This window comes from Hydractinia symbiolongicarpus, chromosome 1 (assembly GCF_029227915.1).
Source record: "Hydractinia symbiolongicarpus strain clone_291-10 chromosome 1, HSymV2.1, whole genome shotgun sequence".
Classification (NCBI taxonomy): domain Eukaryota; kingdom Metazoa; phylum Cnidaria; class Hydrozoa; order Anthoathecata; family Hydractiniidae; genus Hydractinia; species Hydractinia symbiolongicarpus.
In genome coordinates, this window is record NC_079875.1 from 5,968,329 (window position 1) to 5,982,689 (window position 14,361).

The 14,361-nt window shown below is 33.9% G+C and overlaps 2 protein-coding genes across 2 annotated transcripts in view; both read left to right on the forward strand.

Moving 5' to 3' along the window:
• Positions 1-2,633: 2,633 nt before the first annotated feature.
• On the forward strand, positions 2,634-5,178 carry LOC130634073 (pygopus homolog 1-like). The gene is made up of 3 exons (XM_057444595.1): positions 2,634-2,757; positions 2,851-3,161; positions 4,449-5,178. Exons 1-3 carry the CDS (start codon positions 2,724-2,726, stop codon positions 4,713-4,715), a joined length of 612 nt encoding a protein of 203 aa, XP_057300578.1. The 5' UTR covers positions 2,634-2,723; the 3' UTR covers positions 4,716-5,178.
• Positions 5,179-6,066: 888 nt separating this feature from the next.
• The window catches only part of LOC130634132 (hemicentin-1-like), a 34,646-nt gene continuing 26,351 nt past the window's right edge, over positions 6,067-14,361 (forward strand). The window contains exons 1-4 of the mRNA XM_057444598.1: positions 6,067-6,550; positions 9,170-9,257; positions 9,811-9,865; positions 12,568-12,900. Coding sequence (XP_057300581.1) covers positions 6,549-6,550; positions 9,170-9,257; positions 9,811-9,865; positions 12,568-12,900 — 478 coding nt within the window. The 5' untranslated portion in view covers positions 6,067-6,548. The remainder of the gene's footprint in view (positions 6,551-9,169; positions 9,258-9,810; positions 9,866-12,567; positions 12,901-14,361) is intronic.

Sequence of the window (14,361 nt, forward strand, 5' to 3'; positions counted from 1 at the left end):
TGAAGCTTTACTCTTTACTCATTTGGTGCAAAATTTTTTGTAATGCCCCCCTTAAATCTTATGGTGAGCTATTAAGCGAAAGGTTTTTTCCTTATTATGTTATATTTCCTCTGAGTTGCAAACAGCCCTCACATTAACCATTTGTGGAATTATTAAACTCTTGTTGTGTTTTACACAAGATTGCATAATGATAATTAAAATAAAAAATCAATAACAAGCTAAAGTTTTGATTCTGTACATTTAATCAGATGTTTTTAAGCGATAAATTATATTATCCCAACATTTTTATATCCGTCTGTTAATGGCATTGTTACCTTTGTCGGTTTACATTTAAATGAAATATTCTGTCATTATTTTGATTGATGTTGTTCTTCTTTCTACATGGTATAAGATGCAGGAATCTCTTTCTATTGGATGGATGTAAAAAAATGTAAACAGCCGCATCAGTGATAAATCCTAAGGAATGAGTTATTAATATTAAAGGAAACCAATCGCTAGCATATTTATCAAAATTATACACATAAAACAATGCGATGACAGTAGCTTCTGGAATAATTATAAAAATAATGAATGTGAAGACCATCAGGAATGGAATACAGTGTCGCCGATTTCTTTGATTACAATTAATCTGATTACTGTTTCCATTATTGTTTTCACTGTTTTTGCTTCGCCCCACATATTTGTTAATTTTTAGCAGCTTAATATATATATAAATATATGTTATGGAGAATATTATTATTGTTAATATCATAAAAATTGGAGCCAATAGTTGATGTAGAAACTTTAAGGAATTGTAATTTAACACCTTCTGTACGACAACTGCTGTGATATAGGCGGCTCCTCCAAAAAACCAAGTGGTCTTAATTGCTCTGCTTGTATTCTTTTTAGTTAAGTAAAGATTATATTTTATGTTTAGAAATATGGCTAGAAACCGATCAATTGTTAACAAGTTGAGTATGCAAATCCACACCAAGCAGTTAAAATAATATTGAAACGTTGTCAACTCATTGTATATTTGTGGGTATTTCATCACATTCAGCATAACTGTCTGAAATATCTGGATAGCAATTTCAGCAGCACTTATGTTTATGAGATATAGTTTTTGATTCGATGGCAGTGTATTTGGTTTCGTCAGTAAGTATATCCCTAATGCATGTAAGAATATACCAACAAATCCAAGTATTGAGCTGCACGACGACAATATTATTTGAAGATACGTCATATTGATGTATAATTATTGGTTATATGCAAAATTTAATATCTTTCTTTGTGCCTTACAACAGCCTTGTAATAATGTCATTCATTTTGTTCTGTATTCTTGTAAAACACAACTCTATAGTTATAGCGGTATATATGTAAGATGAAGACATTTTAGTTACCAATAGTTTATCAGTGGTACCTATTTTGTTATTACCTCTTCAAGTTGGAAAAACATTGTTATTTATCGAGGTCAAGTTGTGGTTATTTACTTTCATTTTAGGAGCTCTATATAAATACTTTATTGATCAACCAACTTAGATGAATTATTTTGTGAATAAGATGGTTACAACTGATAAACTCCCTAATAGGCAATACGTTTGAGATAATGAACCTTAAAAACTTGTTTCAAGATCTTTATCTTTGTGTGGGTTGCAGGATGTTTCAAGATTGATCTTACTTTTAGATGGCAACAGCAAACACTTTTTACATATTACTGACAAAAAAACATTTATCAGGCTCTGTGTAATGACTGTGTACTTTTGTTGATATCACACTGGCAATGTTTTGATCCTGTACATGTATTGCACAATTTGATCAGGTGCATATTTAAAATAACTTTTATTTACTTTGAAGCTTCTTTTAATGTACATTTTTTTTATAACTAACCAAGTTACTAAGGGGTACAACTGCCTTATACATCTGGTTAATCTATAAAAAGAATTTGACAGGAAACCCGAAAAATGTTTTTCAATCTGTTCTTTTCTTGCCCAATGAATAATAATAAAGTGAAAAAAATATATATATATATTATAAATTTAACAATTCTTCTTAGCGAATATGAGGCTGAAATCAAAATTTCGCCTTCAGCAATTTAAAGATAAAATGAAAAATTGTTTGGCTTAATAAAAAAGTGTAGGCTAGGAAAATAAGAAAATAGCACATTTTATTTTATTATGCTTGACATGTGGTACCAAGTCCTCAAATTGATTGTTTCCCTTGAAAAGAGTACATTTATTTTATTATGGTTGGTACCGATTTTTCTAAATCTTCAAATTGATTGTTTACCTGGAAAAGAGTACATTTATTTTATTATGCTTGACATATGGTACCGATTTTTCTTAGTCTTCGAATTGATTGTTTACCGGGTATAGTTGGGGACAGTCCTGTTATCGGATAAATTATTTCCACAAACGTTATTGTTTGGATCTAAAAGATTAGATCTTTCTCTACTATCCAGCTTACAGCAAAGCATATTCAGTGATTTCACGCTTTTGAGTTCTTTTTTTTTACTTTGGGTGTGTGTCCAGTAAAGAATGTACAGCTTAGACGATGCAAACTGATATTTAAAAAATGGTACTAAGTAAGGATAAATTGTCCACTGGTATTTGTACTGCAAGTTATTATAGACTTTCTAAGAGAACTCACATTTTGATATTTTTTTCATTCTAGGTGTTTTAGACAGGATATAACATGCACACTGTTTTTATTTTTATAGACCTAAAAATAAATAAATAAATTTAACAATGCCACCAAAGAAAGGAAAAACTCGCAAAAGAGGTATAATTTGTTCTCATTATTGTTGTTGTTGTTGTTGTTTTTATTGATGTTCCTGATAATTTTTTTATTGAAAGCAAAGTTTGTTTCTATTAGGAAATTTTGATGAAAACGAAAAACTAAAGGAGGGAGGAGTCGATTTACTCTCCCCCTCTGAGGTTGTTAAAATGCGCAAGAAATCAAGAACTATCGCGCAAGATCCATCACCAGAAGCACCAAGGGAGAGGGAAGGTAAATCTAGCAGAAACAAGCAGCGTGCAGCAGAAAAACCGGGTAATCGAGACAAAAGTAAAGAGCATGACAAAAAGAAGGATAGTAATGGGAGAAACAAACGAGACAAAACCAACAAAGGAGATACAAACAAGAAATATAAAAACGTGAAGGAAAAGAAACGAAATGTCAAAAAGGTTGAAATTTTGTTTCCGAACTTTTCGTTATTAATTTTTCATTTTCACTCCTTGTGAGTAATTATCGTTGTATCAAATAATTGTCATTTACAGATAGGTAGTTTTTCGGTGCCTATCTTCACAATACATATCCAAAATATAAATTTGGGATAGAAAAGTCAGGCGAAATTTCGTCAACTCCCTTTGAGTAACTTTGCAAGCCTGTAAAAAAACGTAGATATAACTAGGTTTTAACAACAGAATCGTTTTAGGAGAGGCTTTGTCCCACTATCAACCCTGTGTTCTGTATGACATTAGCAACACTCTGTTGGTTCTGAAGAATGAGGGAAAATAATGGGGTAAAATGTTTTGTAGCAAAAATCAGCGCTAGTAAGGTCAAACAAAATCAGTGAGAGAAATATACTTTATTGCGCTCAAAAGACAAGAGACGAATGTATTGACTACAGAGATAACCAACAGTTTGTGGAGAATGAGGAGAGAACCAGCAACCAACCAGTGACAGAACGAGCAGTCTACAATCATTAGCAAAATATAATGTAATAGGACGATTAATGTTTCAGGTTTTTTATTGCAGTCGCACATTTCATTCTTGTCAAAATTCACTTGTCAATGTTGACATTGGGCTTAGAATCCACACTGTTAAAACTTCCTGATTGTTGCTGATGTAAGCACGACCTTTTTCCCCAAATTTTTTGACCCGCGTGGGCCCCGACGTGGATTTTTTTTGTTGTGCTAACGTGCTAGAAAATATCACCAGCAAATTTTAAACGCTTTCTGCCTAGCCTACATGTGCGCAAAAGTAGCAGCTTTGCGCCTGCTGGCTGCAGAGAGTTGACCGTTTTGACTCTGTTTTTCTTTTGTCCACAATAGCAGTAAACATAGAGGGTCAAGACCTACCATATCGTGCTGAAAATTTGTTAGAGGGTTAGGGATTGATAAGCAAGAAACCTACAAAATATCTCATACAAAAACTGCAAAGTCTTTTTTATAAAAATATAAAGTTAAAATCTTGTAAAGTTTGTATACTTCGCAACTTTGTTGCAACTTCAAGGCTGATATGGAAATGATGGCCTTTGCCACTGTACTTTTATTACCTCGATAAATAAAATCTTAATTGATGCTGTAGCTCTATATCAGAAATTACATCAGTCTAATTGATTTAGAATCTAGAATAATGTGACGGTATATTATAATACCGTTTTTACTACTTTTTAACACTGAATGATATAGCAATATCATTCACAGTGTGACCACAGCCTTGAAATTAAAACCTGTTTTATTTTCTAGAAAACGAAATCTGAAGATAGCGACTCTGAACATATCCCGATTTTGTATCCATGCGGCATATGCACCAAAGAAGTTAGTGACGCGGACGATGCGATTTTATGCGAAGCCGGGTGTGAATTTTGGTATCATCGCATGTGTACTGGGATGACTGACATCGCATACCAACTTTTAACAAACGAAGAAAACGCAGAATGGGTATGTGATAAATGTATCGCAACCAAGTCTGTACCTTTGGTGAAAATTAAAAGTTTTGGAGGCATTTCGTAGCTACAATGGAGAACACGCAATATGAACGAACTCCTTCGTGGCTAATAAAACAGCCTATAAGTCCAGCATGGATCCTTCTGTTCTGCTACGGAAAGACCAAACAGATGAACATTGTTCGACAACATCATATGTATATATTAAATTTTAAATATTAGCGAAGATAATGGAGGTTAACTCCAACAAGCTTTAAACTTGCTAGTAAAAAGCTCCTATTTAGCAGAACTTCGACATTTTACAACACGAAATATCTCAAATAGCAAATCGTAAAGATGAAAACTTTTATATCTTTTAAAATTGCTACCTCCTACCATTTTCAACTACCTTAAGGGAAAAATCTTTTTGCGGGGGAAAAATGTTTGTTGTGATTATGCAATTCGTTAAAGTTTTTACGGAAAACATTCGAATCACGAGTTCGCACCACTACCATTCAACCGCGTCCCCATGACTTTTCTACTCCTACGATAGTCGGACGGGACGAAGGCGTAGAAAGTAAGCAGGACATTTGAGTTATGGTATAAAAAAAAAATTTGCGCAACATTTACAATTACCACTGGATGACTGCCACTATGTTACATTACCGCCAGAAATACGTATACCATCCACCTAACTTGCTTGCCTGCCATACAAGCCGGTTCGCGGTCAGTAGAGGTACCAAAGAGTTGACAACACGACATATAAAGTGCGCCGAAGTGGAGACTCGAACCTAAAACCTTATGGTCATAAGTTGTATCGCTGCTGGGCGAATTAAACACTTTGAAGGGAGCGTAGTTTCTATGCTGTTCCCAGATCCACCTACCAACGAAAACTACGCCCCTTGTTTTGTTCTATTTAGATGGGCGTTTAGTTTACTTGTTTTGCATAATGCACAACCTTGTCCCCATGGCTCTTTAGGTTCTTTTACATTGGTTTGTTTCAATGTAAAAAATCTAAAAAGACTAGTTTGCAGAATGCGGTGTTCTAAGTTGTCGATAAAAACGATGTTAATATTAGACTCGTGGCTACAGCTATCTCCGTGCAATCTTGTAAATAAACATGTTCTGAGTATACAACCACCTGGTCCTCAGGCTTTTTTGACATGAGGCTGGCGGCGTAAAATCATCAAGTAAGCTCTAGCGCCTTTAACATCTGAAAAACAATTCTCGGGTGAGAGTTTGTGAATTGCGAAAAGGTAAAGATTTTAAATTTTTATGTTATATTTTTTGTTTGTTTAATGCCGCGTTACCTAAATAAACTTAATCCTAGAGGGATAAAAAATAAATAAAAAAGCTTAAAACACAGCCAAAAAGAGTCTGTTATATATCTTTGTAAGATTTAAATCCATTCTCGTCCCTACAGCTCTTTGAGATAAACCTCAAGTAGAAAAAAGTATTTTCAAGGTTCATCTGACAGAGCTCTGGGGACGAGAATGATCAAAAATGATGAAAGTACCATCCAGAAGTTTTTTTTAACAAGATCATCGTTGCGATCTTTTTTACTGGCACAGTTGTATTTCGATGAGTTTTTTGTTTACACATCACTTCTCGTTGTGTTTTAATAAAACATCTTATAAACAGCTCAACTTTTATTTGTTATCGAACAAACTTAAAAAGAGGACAAATTTATTTCCGCTAGTTTATATTAGTTATTGTTTAAGTGAGATGCGTTTGTTTTTAAACACAGTTATGGCGGTTTTTTCTTAAAGCAAAGTGGACAAAGAATCCACCACGTTCGTTTTTCATAGCTGACGTTTGGTTAAATTTGTGGAGTGAAAAGTTGTATATTAACATTGCTTAGAGAATTATTGATTTTATGTATCACCCAGACTGACATAGTAAAAAGATTTTTGGTGCCGCAATGTAAGTAGTTTTTGAAGTGTCATGGAAAAACAAACTTCAAAGTTTTATATTTTACCGTCTTGCAACTGTAAAGTTATTTGTGTATTAAAAAGTATTTTTTTAAAAGTTCATAGCACATATAACTATGGCGGCAGTGTAATCTGACTTTTATACGTTTGGCTATAGAGACTTGAGAGGAACACATGCGCATACAAAAATTATAACAAGGATGGAGTGCGTTGTGAAGACAGTTTAAAATGGATGCATAAACTTGCTTTCCAATTCACTCGCTTTCCAATTCACTCGCCTTTCAATTCACTCGCTTTCCAACTCACTACTTTAACATCATAAACTTTCGCAAAACACAAAACCTGGATTACGCTCTTAAGCCATTCTCGTCCCCAGAGCTCTTTGAGGTAAATCTACTTTCGTGGTTTATCCCAAAAAGATCTGGTGACAAGAATGTTCTAAAGCCCGCGAATAATAATAGTTTCCGCTTTATTGTTTTGACAAAAAGATTAAATTTTTACAGAAAAGCTACACCAAAATCCTGCAAATTTACTTTGTTTTACCAACTTGCAAAATTACCTCAGTCAAGGATTTTGTGAGATTTTTAACAGCAAAAGCTTATGACAAAGCAACAACAATTGCTTTGCTTGTCTCTATAATAATACTCAATATGTTTAAAATGGTTTAAAATTTAAAATTACTTCATGCAAAACAAAAAGATACGAAATACCGATTCGAGTTACCGATACGAAATACCGATACGGAATATATGTACAACGGGCGAAATCTGAGGACCGGCAAACTTGTGGATTTTTTCACACACTACCAACTTATTTTTTGTTTTCTTATATTTTGTTCACATCATTTTTATTGCAACTTCGTGTTTTAAGGTCAGGTAATATTAGTCATGCATGGAATTTTAACACTAAGTCAATATTGTCTATTCGTATGATATCATTGATGGCTTAACATATTGAGTTCAATCACTGTTTGAATTAATGTTTATTGACACGTACTGCCCCTTCCAATAAAAACATTTCGTAAATTATGAGTTTGTTAGATTTGTTTGACCGTAACCGTGAGAAAATCGCAACTAATGATAACTTTGCTCTATATCTGTTGTATGAAACAAGCAACCTTAATACCCAAGCTCAGAAATTATGTGAGACAAAGTTGTATTGAAACTCAAGGCTATCGCCATTAATTATTCCCGCCTTCTACAGAGGTGGGATGATTTTTTCAATTCATGCCAAAAAGGCATGTTTACGATATAATACTCGAGATGCAGAAAGAATGTAATATATATACAGTATATATAACCAACATAGAAAGAGAGCGAAGGAGCATTGCCAGGCAAGTAAGCAAGTTTAATCAGTGCAAAGTGTTACATTAAAAATAAGCAAAAAATAGGTTTGTTTTGACATTTTGTATTATAATACTTAGAAAGATGTTTATTTTTATGTGGTTATAGTAAGATATTTTAAAGTGAAAACAAAACACACTCAATTCAGATTTTGTTCGGTTAAGAACCATTAATTCCTCTCTAAGCTTTAGTGTATCTTTTTATAACCTGATTATAAAGTCATGTTGACTTTTCCATATAATGATCGAACAGTAGTCAAAACAAACCTTGATTAAAAGAGACAAAGTTCCTGTCCCGTGTTGACTCTGCAGTTTTAATAGAAGCTTTCTTTAAGAAGTAAAAATCTGAAATCTTGGCAATTTAAATTTAAAGATGGCAGATTTTAGTGAACAATAATTAACTATGCCACAACCTCGACCTCAGCGCGAAGACCTCGTATATTTTTACCGTCCGAAAAGGCGATGCATCGAAGCATTGCCGTCCCAAAATAGAAAAAGGAGACAACAGGTGCTGGGAACGATGTTGACAATGCCAGTAACGCGCTGTATTCTGACAGAAAATTGTGTCAAGATATTTGAAAATGTTTGTAGAGTTTTGTAGGCACACGATAATTCTGGTTGGCAGAAAATGTTCTTTCATGTAGGGTGAATTAGCTATCTATGAAATGAAGATTTTTAAATGAGACGAAAGGCATTGAAATTAATGTTTTAACTACTCTTTTCTTTTACCACGATGAAAATTCAACAATTTGCTTTTTTTCGGCGGCCTGCTGTTAACCTTATCTACCTAACAAGAATGCATATGACCATTACTCTCTATTTAAAATCAAAATATTGCATCGCGTAGAAACCCGTTTGCGCGCTTTTTTCAAAATAAGAACCAAAGCCTTCAATAAACGAAACAACATTAATTAACATCCACTCTGAAGTGAGAAGAAAAGAAAAGAGCAACAGAGAATATAAAAAAAACACGAGTTTCTGAGTCTTTTTTTTTAATTGTCATGTATGTTTTGTACGACGACACACGTGACAAAAACAGAAGTTTAATTTCGATTAGCGCGCGAGCCTACTAACTTTGAAAGCAGACACCTAAATATGTCGTCCTATGTAGTTAGTTAGAAAGCAAAAATTAACACTTGAATCTGCAAAATACAAAAACTTAAGAAGCATTGAGTCTCTTCCAAAATTTAATGTTGAATGTTCATTCAGTAAACCTAATTTAACAAAAAAGTTATAGAAAGGGATTATTACACATATTTTAAAATTTAGGTGCAAAGCGCTTTGGTTATTTGGCTGTTTCATCTCATTTGTTTGTTCTAAAGACGTAACATTTGCTGACAGTAAAAATATTAAGCAGGTAAGCTGTTTTTCCTGCTTTCTCCTTACTGTTTTACTGAAGTATTATAACGGACTGTTCTACCGGGATCAACTTCTTCCCCAAGTCTCGTTAGGTTTTTTGTATTGGGACGGAATCAGAACAAGACATGAACGGTCACATGACGAATTTGATTGGCTGTCTGAAGATGAAATAATATAAGATACAAACCTTGTTCCCAGGGAAAATCTTATGTCTTCTAAAATTGGGACGTTGAAGCGTGTGCTTTTTTATAGTCCCGCGTGAGTGTCTTGTCTTAGTACTTCTTAAACGGCGCAAATAATTTTCTTTTATGATATAATTCAATCATCAATCAGTGGGGTGATGCTCCTACACTACACCAAGAGCGCGCTGAAATGATGAGCTGGATTGCTTTTCATATTTGTCAAAGTTTGTCCAAGTAGACCAGTGGGGCGTGAGTGTTGCACCGTAACCGAAAAAGCAGCGCGCGCCCTTATTCCCTTTCGTGTTATTTTACACGACATCATTTTTATAAACACAAACACGTGGTGCTTCAGGTTAACATGTTTTCTAGGTTTTAGATAAAAAGGTTAAAGTTCTACACGGAAGATATGGAAGAGACATTGAAGGTAATCTTTTTTTTATCAATAGGCAACTTTTTATAAAACTCCCCAGCTAGCCAAAGTACTTTAATTACAGTCAGGGATAATGCACAGGTATGCACATTCTTCAAGCCGCCGTCCACCTCATTTTTCCAACCATTAGGCTATGCTTGATCAGCTTTATCACAAGAGGATGTTTCATTTGTGTCATATTCATGTGTTTAAGATTTTGACACCATGTGAAAATGCATACAGAATGTTCTGAATGTTTTCTGGAACAAAGAAAAGGTTATGTAATGTAGCTTTCAACTTATATCCATCTTATTGTCATTTCACTGTAAATCGGTACGTTGTTAAAACTGATTCAAGATTTCATTTTTTTAAATTTTTCTATAAACCATAATGCAATATTGTACACAAAAAATCATATTATATTTACGAGCGTGAAACATATAATTTTGCTAATTATTGCTCGTAAAATATCCCTAGCAATATATGTCACAATATTAAAGTTAAACGTCTTAAAGATATATTTAAAAAACACAAATTGAAATATTGTGCGGTTACCTTTGTCTAACATTTAAACCAGAATTTTCATGTTCTAACAGAGGACGAATAATAGCCCTAATTTAAATTTTTCAAGTTAGGTGAAATTGGCCAAAAAACCTTTAAAATGAGTACTGGAAATTGTTTTTTAAAAAGTTGCATAGAGTATTGGTACAGTACAGTCATTTTGTAGGCTTCTGCATGTAGCTTTAATGTAAGCTGTATATGCTTAACATGCATAAACAAGTATATTCTGTCATAATTACATCACGAAAAGATGAATTGATCAGGGAAACTTATTGTTTAAGTAACAACAACCTGCAAGAGATATAGTATTCATAAACAACAGCAATTTAAAATAAAAAAATAAACTATGAAGTATATAATTAAACAAAAGCATAATTTTTTTAAAGGATATTTTCTCTTATGCGGCAGTAACCTTTTTTAGGTCCAAATAGCTGACTTATTTACTCAGTGTTATATTTATGCCATTTTTTTACTATTTCCTAAAATATAGGCCTTAATATATAATAATTGATTTTAACCTAACATCAAAATTGCTGAGTCAGCAGAAATTTCTTTTAAAAAATGTATCATAAACAAGAAAATAATTCGCTTCTACGAGTCCCAACTTTCTACAATCTCGTTGTTTTTTCATCAGCTTCTGTTTTTAAATGAACATTTGATTAACCCTGTTAAAACGGTGTGCAAAGTTTTTTTGTTCATTCATATTCTCTTAACAATAGCCTTTTGTTTTTTTAAAAGATTTTTTGTTAGTGTCCCCTGCTGCATTGAAAGCTGTTAGAAGACAATTATTCTGAATAAAAAAGATTTCCGCACACTGTATCTTGGCTGCATGGTTCACCAAGCCTGTCTGAAATTTTAAAGTAAAACAAAAATGCTATCAAAATTTAAAGCCTGGGCAGTGTATGCTACACTGAAGATAATAATAAAACACACTAATTAAAACACATTTTAATAACTTGTTTTGTTTGAGATTTGTTGCAAGCTTTTGTGTAATTAACAAATCATCAAATTTTATTACTTTGCACTAATACCTCAGGGGATTTTATTTTCAATAAGTTTTAACAACGAAACTTACAGTTATGATAAAATAATGACTGTATTTATTGTAAAGCTTTTGTAAAATGACTTGCAAAGATCATTAAAGTGATTGTGATAAACAAAACAAAAACGGGCTTTCGACTTGCAGGAAAGGGTGTACTACGCGTATGCAGAAGCTTACATTTAGACTGCACTGTAGCAAATATATAGCTACCAACACTTATATAAATAGCTACATGTCTTTTTGAATATCCATCACAACTTAACAACAAAATCCAAAGATATAAAATTTGATATAAGAATATTGCAAACTAATATAAACAAGCAATACCAATTGAGTTTAAAAGTTTGCCACAATAAGTATGAAGCTTCATGAAGAATACTCTCCTCTTTACTACAGTCACTAAAGCCACTCTGTTATAAAGTCTACACGCTGCTCACCTAAATGTTAGTCCTAATCATTCTGCTGTACAGTTTGAATTTTACATCATTGGCTTTACCAAAGAAATACACCAGAGAATATTTTGCCTAGCTAGATGGGTAGCTCACACCAACAGACCTAGTGTAAATAGTGAAACCAGCACCAACATGGAGAATCAAATATTTTGCAGGGCTAGGTAGTGTCGATTTGTATTTAACAACAGAAACAAGACCGTTGAACTCAAGTGCGAAAAGGCAAGGAATCTGTAAATAACTTTTATATGCCATAGGAGGTGCACTCAGGAGTTATCCCGATTTTTTCAGGCATACAATTTAGAAAAGAAGCTTACAAAGATATACTTTAACTTTTTTGAGCCTATTTTTTTAACTAGTGTATTTACATCAATACATCATAACCAAATCTGGCCCTGCTTTTCCACCATCCTACTGATAAAGGCTTAATGTATTTTCGATGGCATCTCTTTCATTAGCTATGTATATATATATATGTACCTTGTCTGAGTAAATAATTTGTGAGAAATATAGAGACCTTTTTGAACCCCAGTGAGTTTTTAATAAAAAAAACTCCCTATTTTGCTGCCTACACTTCTTTTCAAATTATTTTGCTTATTCTAACTTTTATTTCATTGCTTCAAATATGTCATAATCATTGGTTAAAGTTAGTATTTATTATTTAGGCTTTCCAGTTATATTGTCTGGCAATAAGAACTTCTGGATATCCACTAACGAAACAACCAAAATAACAGTTGGTGATCGCATATCTGGTATTGTTGGTTCTCATGTGATAATAAGTTGCCCGTTTAAAGGTGTTCCTTATCCAAGAGCTACATGGTTTTTTAATGACAATGTTGTTGATCATGTCCAGTTAAAAAATATTGATATTACTGAACCAAAAGGTGTTTCAGTGTTAACATTACACAAAATTGATAATGATCACACTGGAGAATACAAATGTATGGTGTTTAATGCGCATGGCAGAGCAGAAAGTGTTGCATATGTTCGGATGATAGGTAATATATATTCTTTTAATTGCTGTAGTTCCCAATAAAAACACAAACTTGGAGTAGAAAATTTATTTTAATTTTGTAAGAATAAACTGAGGATAATTTGGCAGAATCAGGTGAGGATGCTAGGCTGAAGAGAAGATATTGTCTCAAGCTAACGTGCGTGTTCCCAATAAATTCGCTCTTCTCCACTACATCCAGAGCTCTTCTCCTAGTAGTATTTGCTCTTCTCCACTACATCCGGAGCTCTTCTCCTAGTAGTGTTTTCTGGCTTAACTAATCTCTCAAACACATCCGGAGCTCCTCTCCTGTGATTCCATTTCCTCTATCATACCTCACAAGAACCTACTCTTTATGAGCTCTAGCTTCTTTTGCATTTCACACCTGTTATTAACCTCTTGGTGCACCACCTCTGACTGTCAGCGCCGCATTCCCCTGCTGTTATTTCCCCAGTCATCTGTCCTGCTCGCGTGGTGCACCATCGTTCATCTCCTCGCACCTGTACTTAATTCACCATACTCTTCCAGGGGTACACGCACATCTCTACACTTTGTGGCTGCCCAGGGCAGCCCAGTATCCCCACCAGTTAAATTTAACACATTGACATAATTGAGTAAAGTTGCCAATTGCTTCCACCACTGGACTAAAACCTTCTTGGTCGTACTAAGCGAAACTGCTGCAATTCAAGGAAAACGTGTAGCTAAAGCAATTGGACATTTCTTTACGCTCAACGACGTTATGTAGCCTCGATGAACCAGTTCGATTTTAGATAATCCGTTATCGTTCCAACATAGTGTGGCGATGATGCAGGTGTCTCACATAAATAGAAAAATAAAATAAAATTAACCAAACATATGGGTGGGTGGGTGGGAAAGTTATTTCAGTTAAGCAAGTTATTGCTACTACTGGCGAGAAGCTAAATCAGAGGAACTCCCTCCTATTTATGGGGCCCCTGGATTGTTGATTGGCTAACTTAGAACCTCCTAATATGGACAGACTATACCCAAACCTTTAGTCCCCTACTCTAAAGTATCAACAACAAGAAAGTTGCTTCAAGTTATGACACATAGCTTTGATTTGGTTTGTTGAGACAAAGATGCCTTGGGTGAGCAAGACAACCTTGTGTACCCTTAATGATGCATCTGCATAGCAACTATTAAGTATTGGGAACTGCAATTAACATGAGGTAAACTGTGTTTAGCTCCATTTTGTTCATAATATTGAAATGAGTCAATAGAATTAAAGATATGCTTTTAATAGCTTGTGTACTCACATACAAAATGATTTAAGAGTACTATCAATGGTGAACATCTGAAAACCCTAGAATGTTAGCCAATGCAGCACCTGAAAAAGCACTTTATGTTTTTGCTACGTGTGTCCTAGTCTTAAAAAAACCCTATTTTTACTCAGGTCTTAACAAAATGAATTTCTTTTTGTGAAGTTTTTATACATTCGAAATTTTGAAAA

What these genes read in the sequence shown, in the direction of transcription:
- LOC130634073 (XM_057444595.1), top strand. Translation starts at nt 2,724, where the DNA reads ATGCCACCAAAGAAAGGAAAAACTCGCAAAAGAG. An exon ending in AGGAAAAACTCGCAAAAGAG is followed by an intron (nt 2,758 to 2,850) that starts GTATAATTTGTT and finishes TGTTTCTATTAG; the next exon opens with GAAATTTTGATGAAAACGAA. An exon ending in AGAAACGAAATGTCAAAAAG is followed by an intron (nt 3,162 to 4,448) that starts GTTGAAATTTTG and finishes TTTATTTTCTAG; the next exon opens with AAAACGAAATCTGAAGATAG.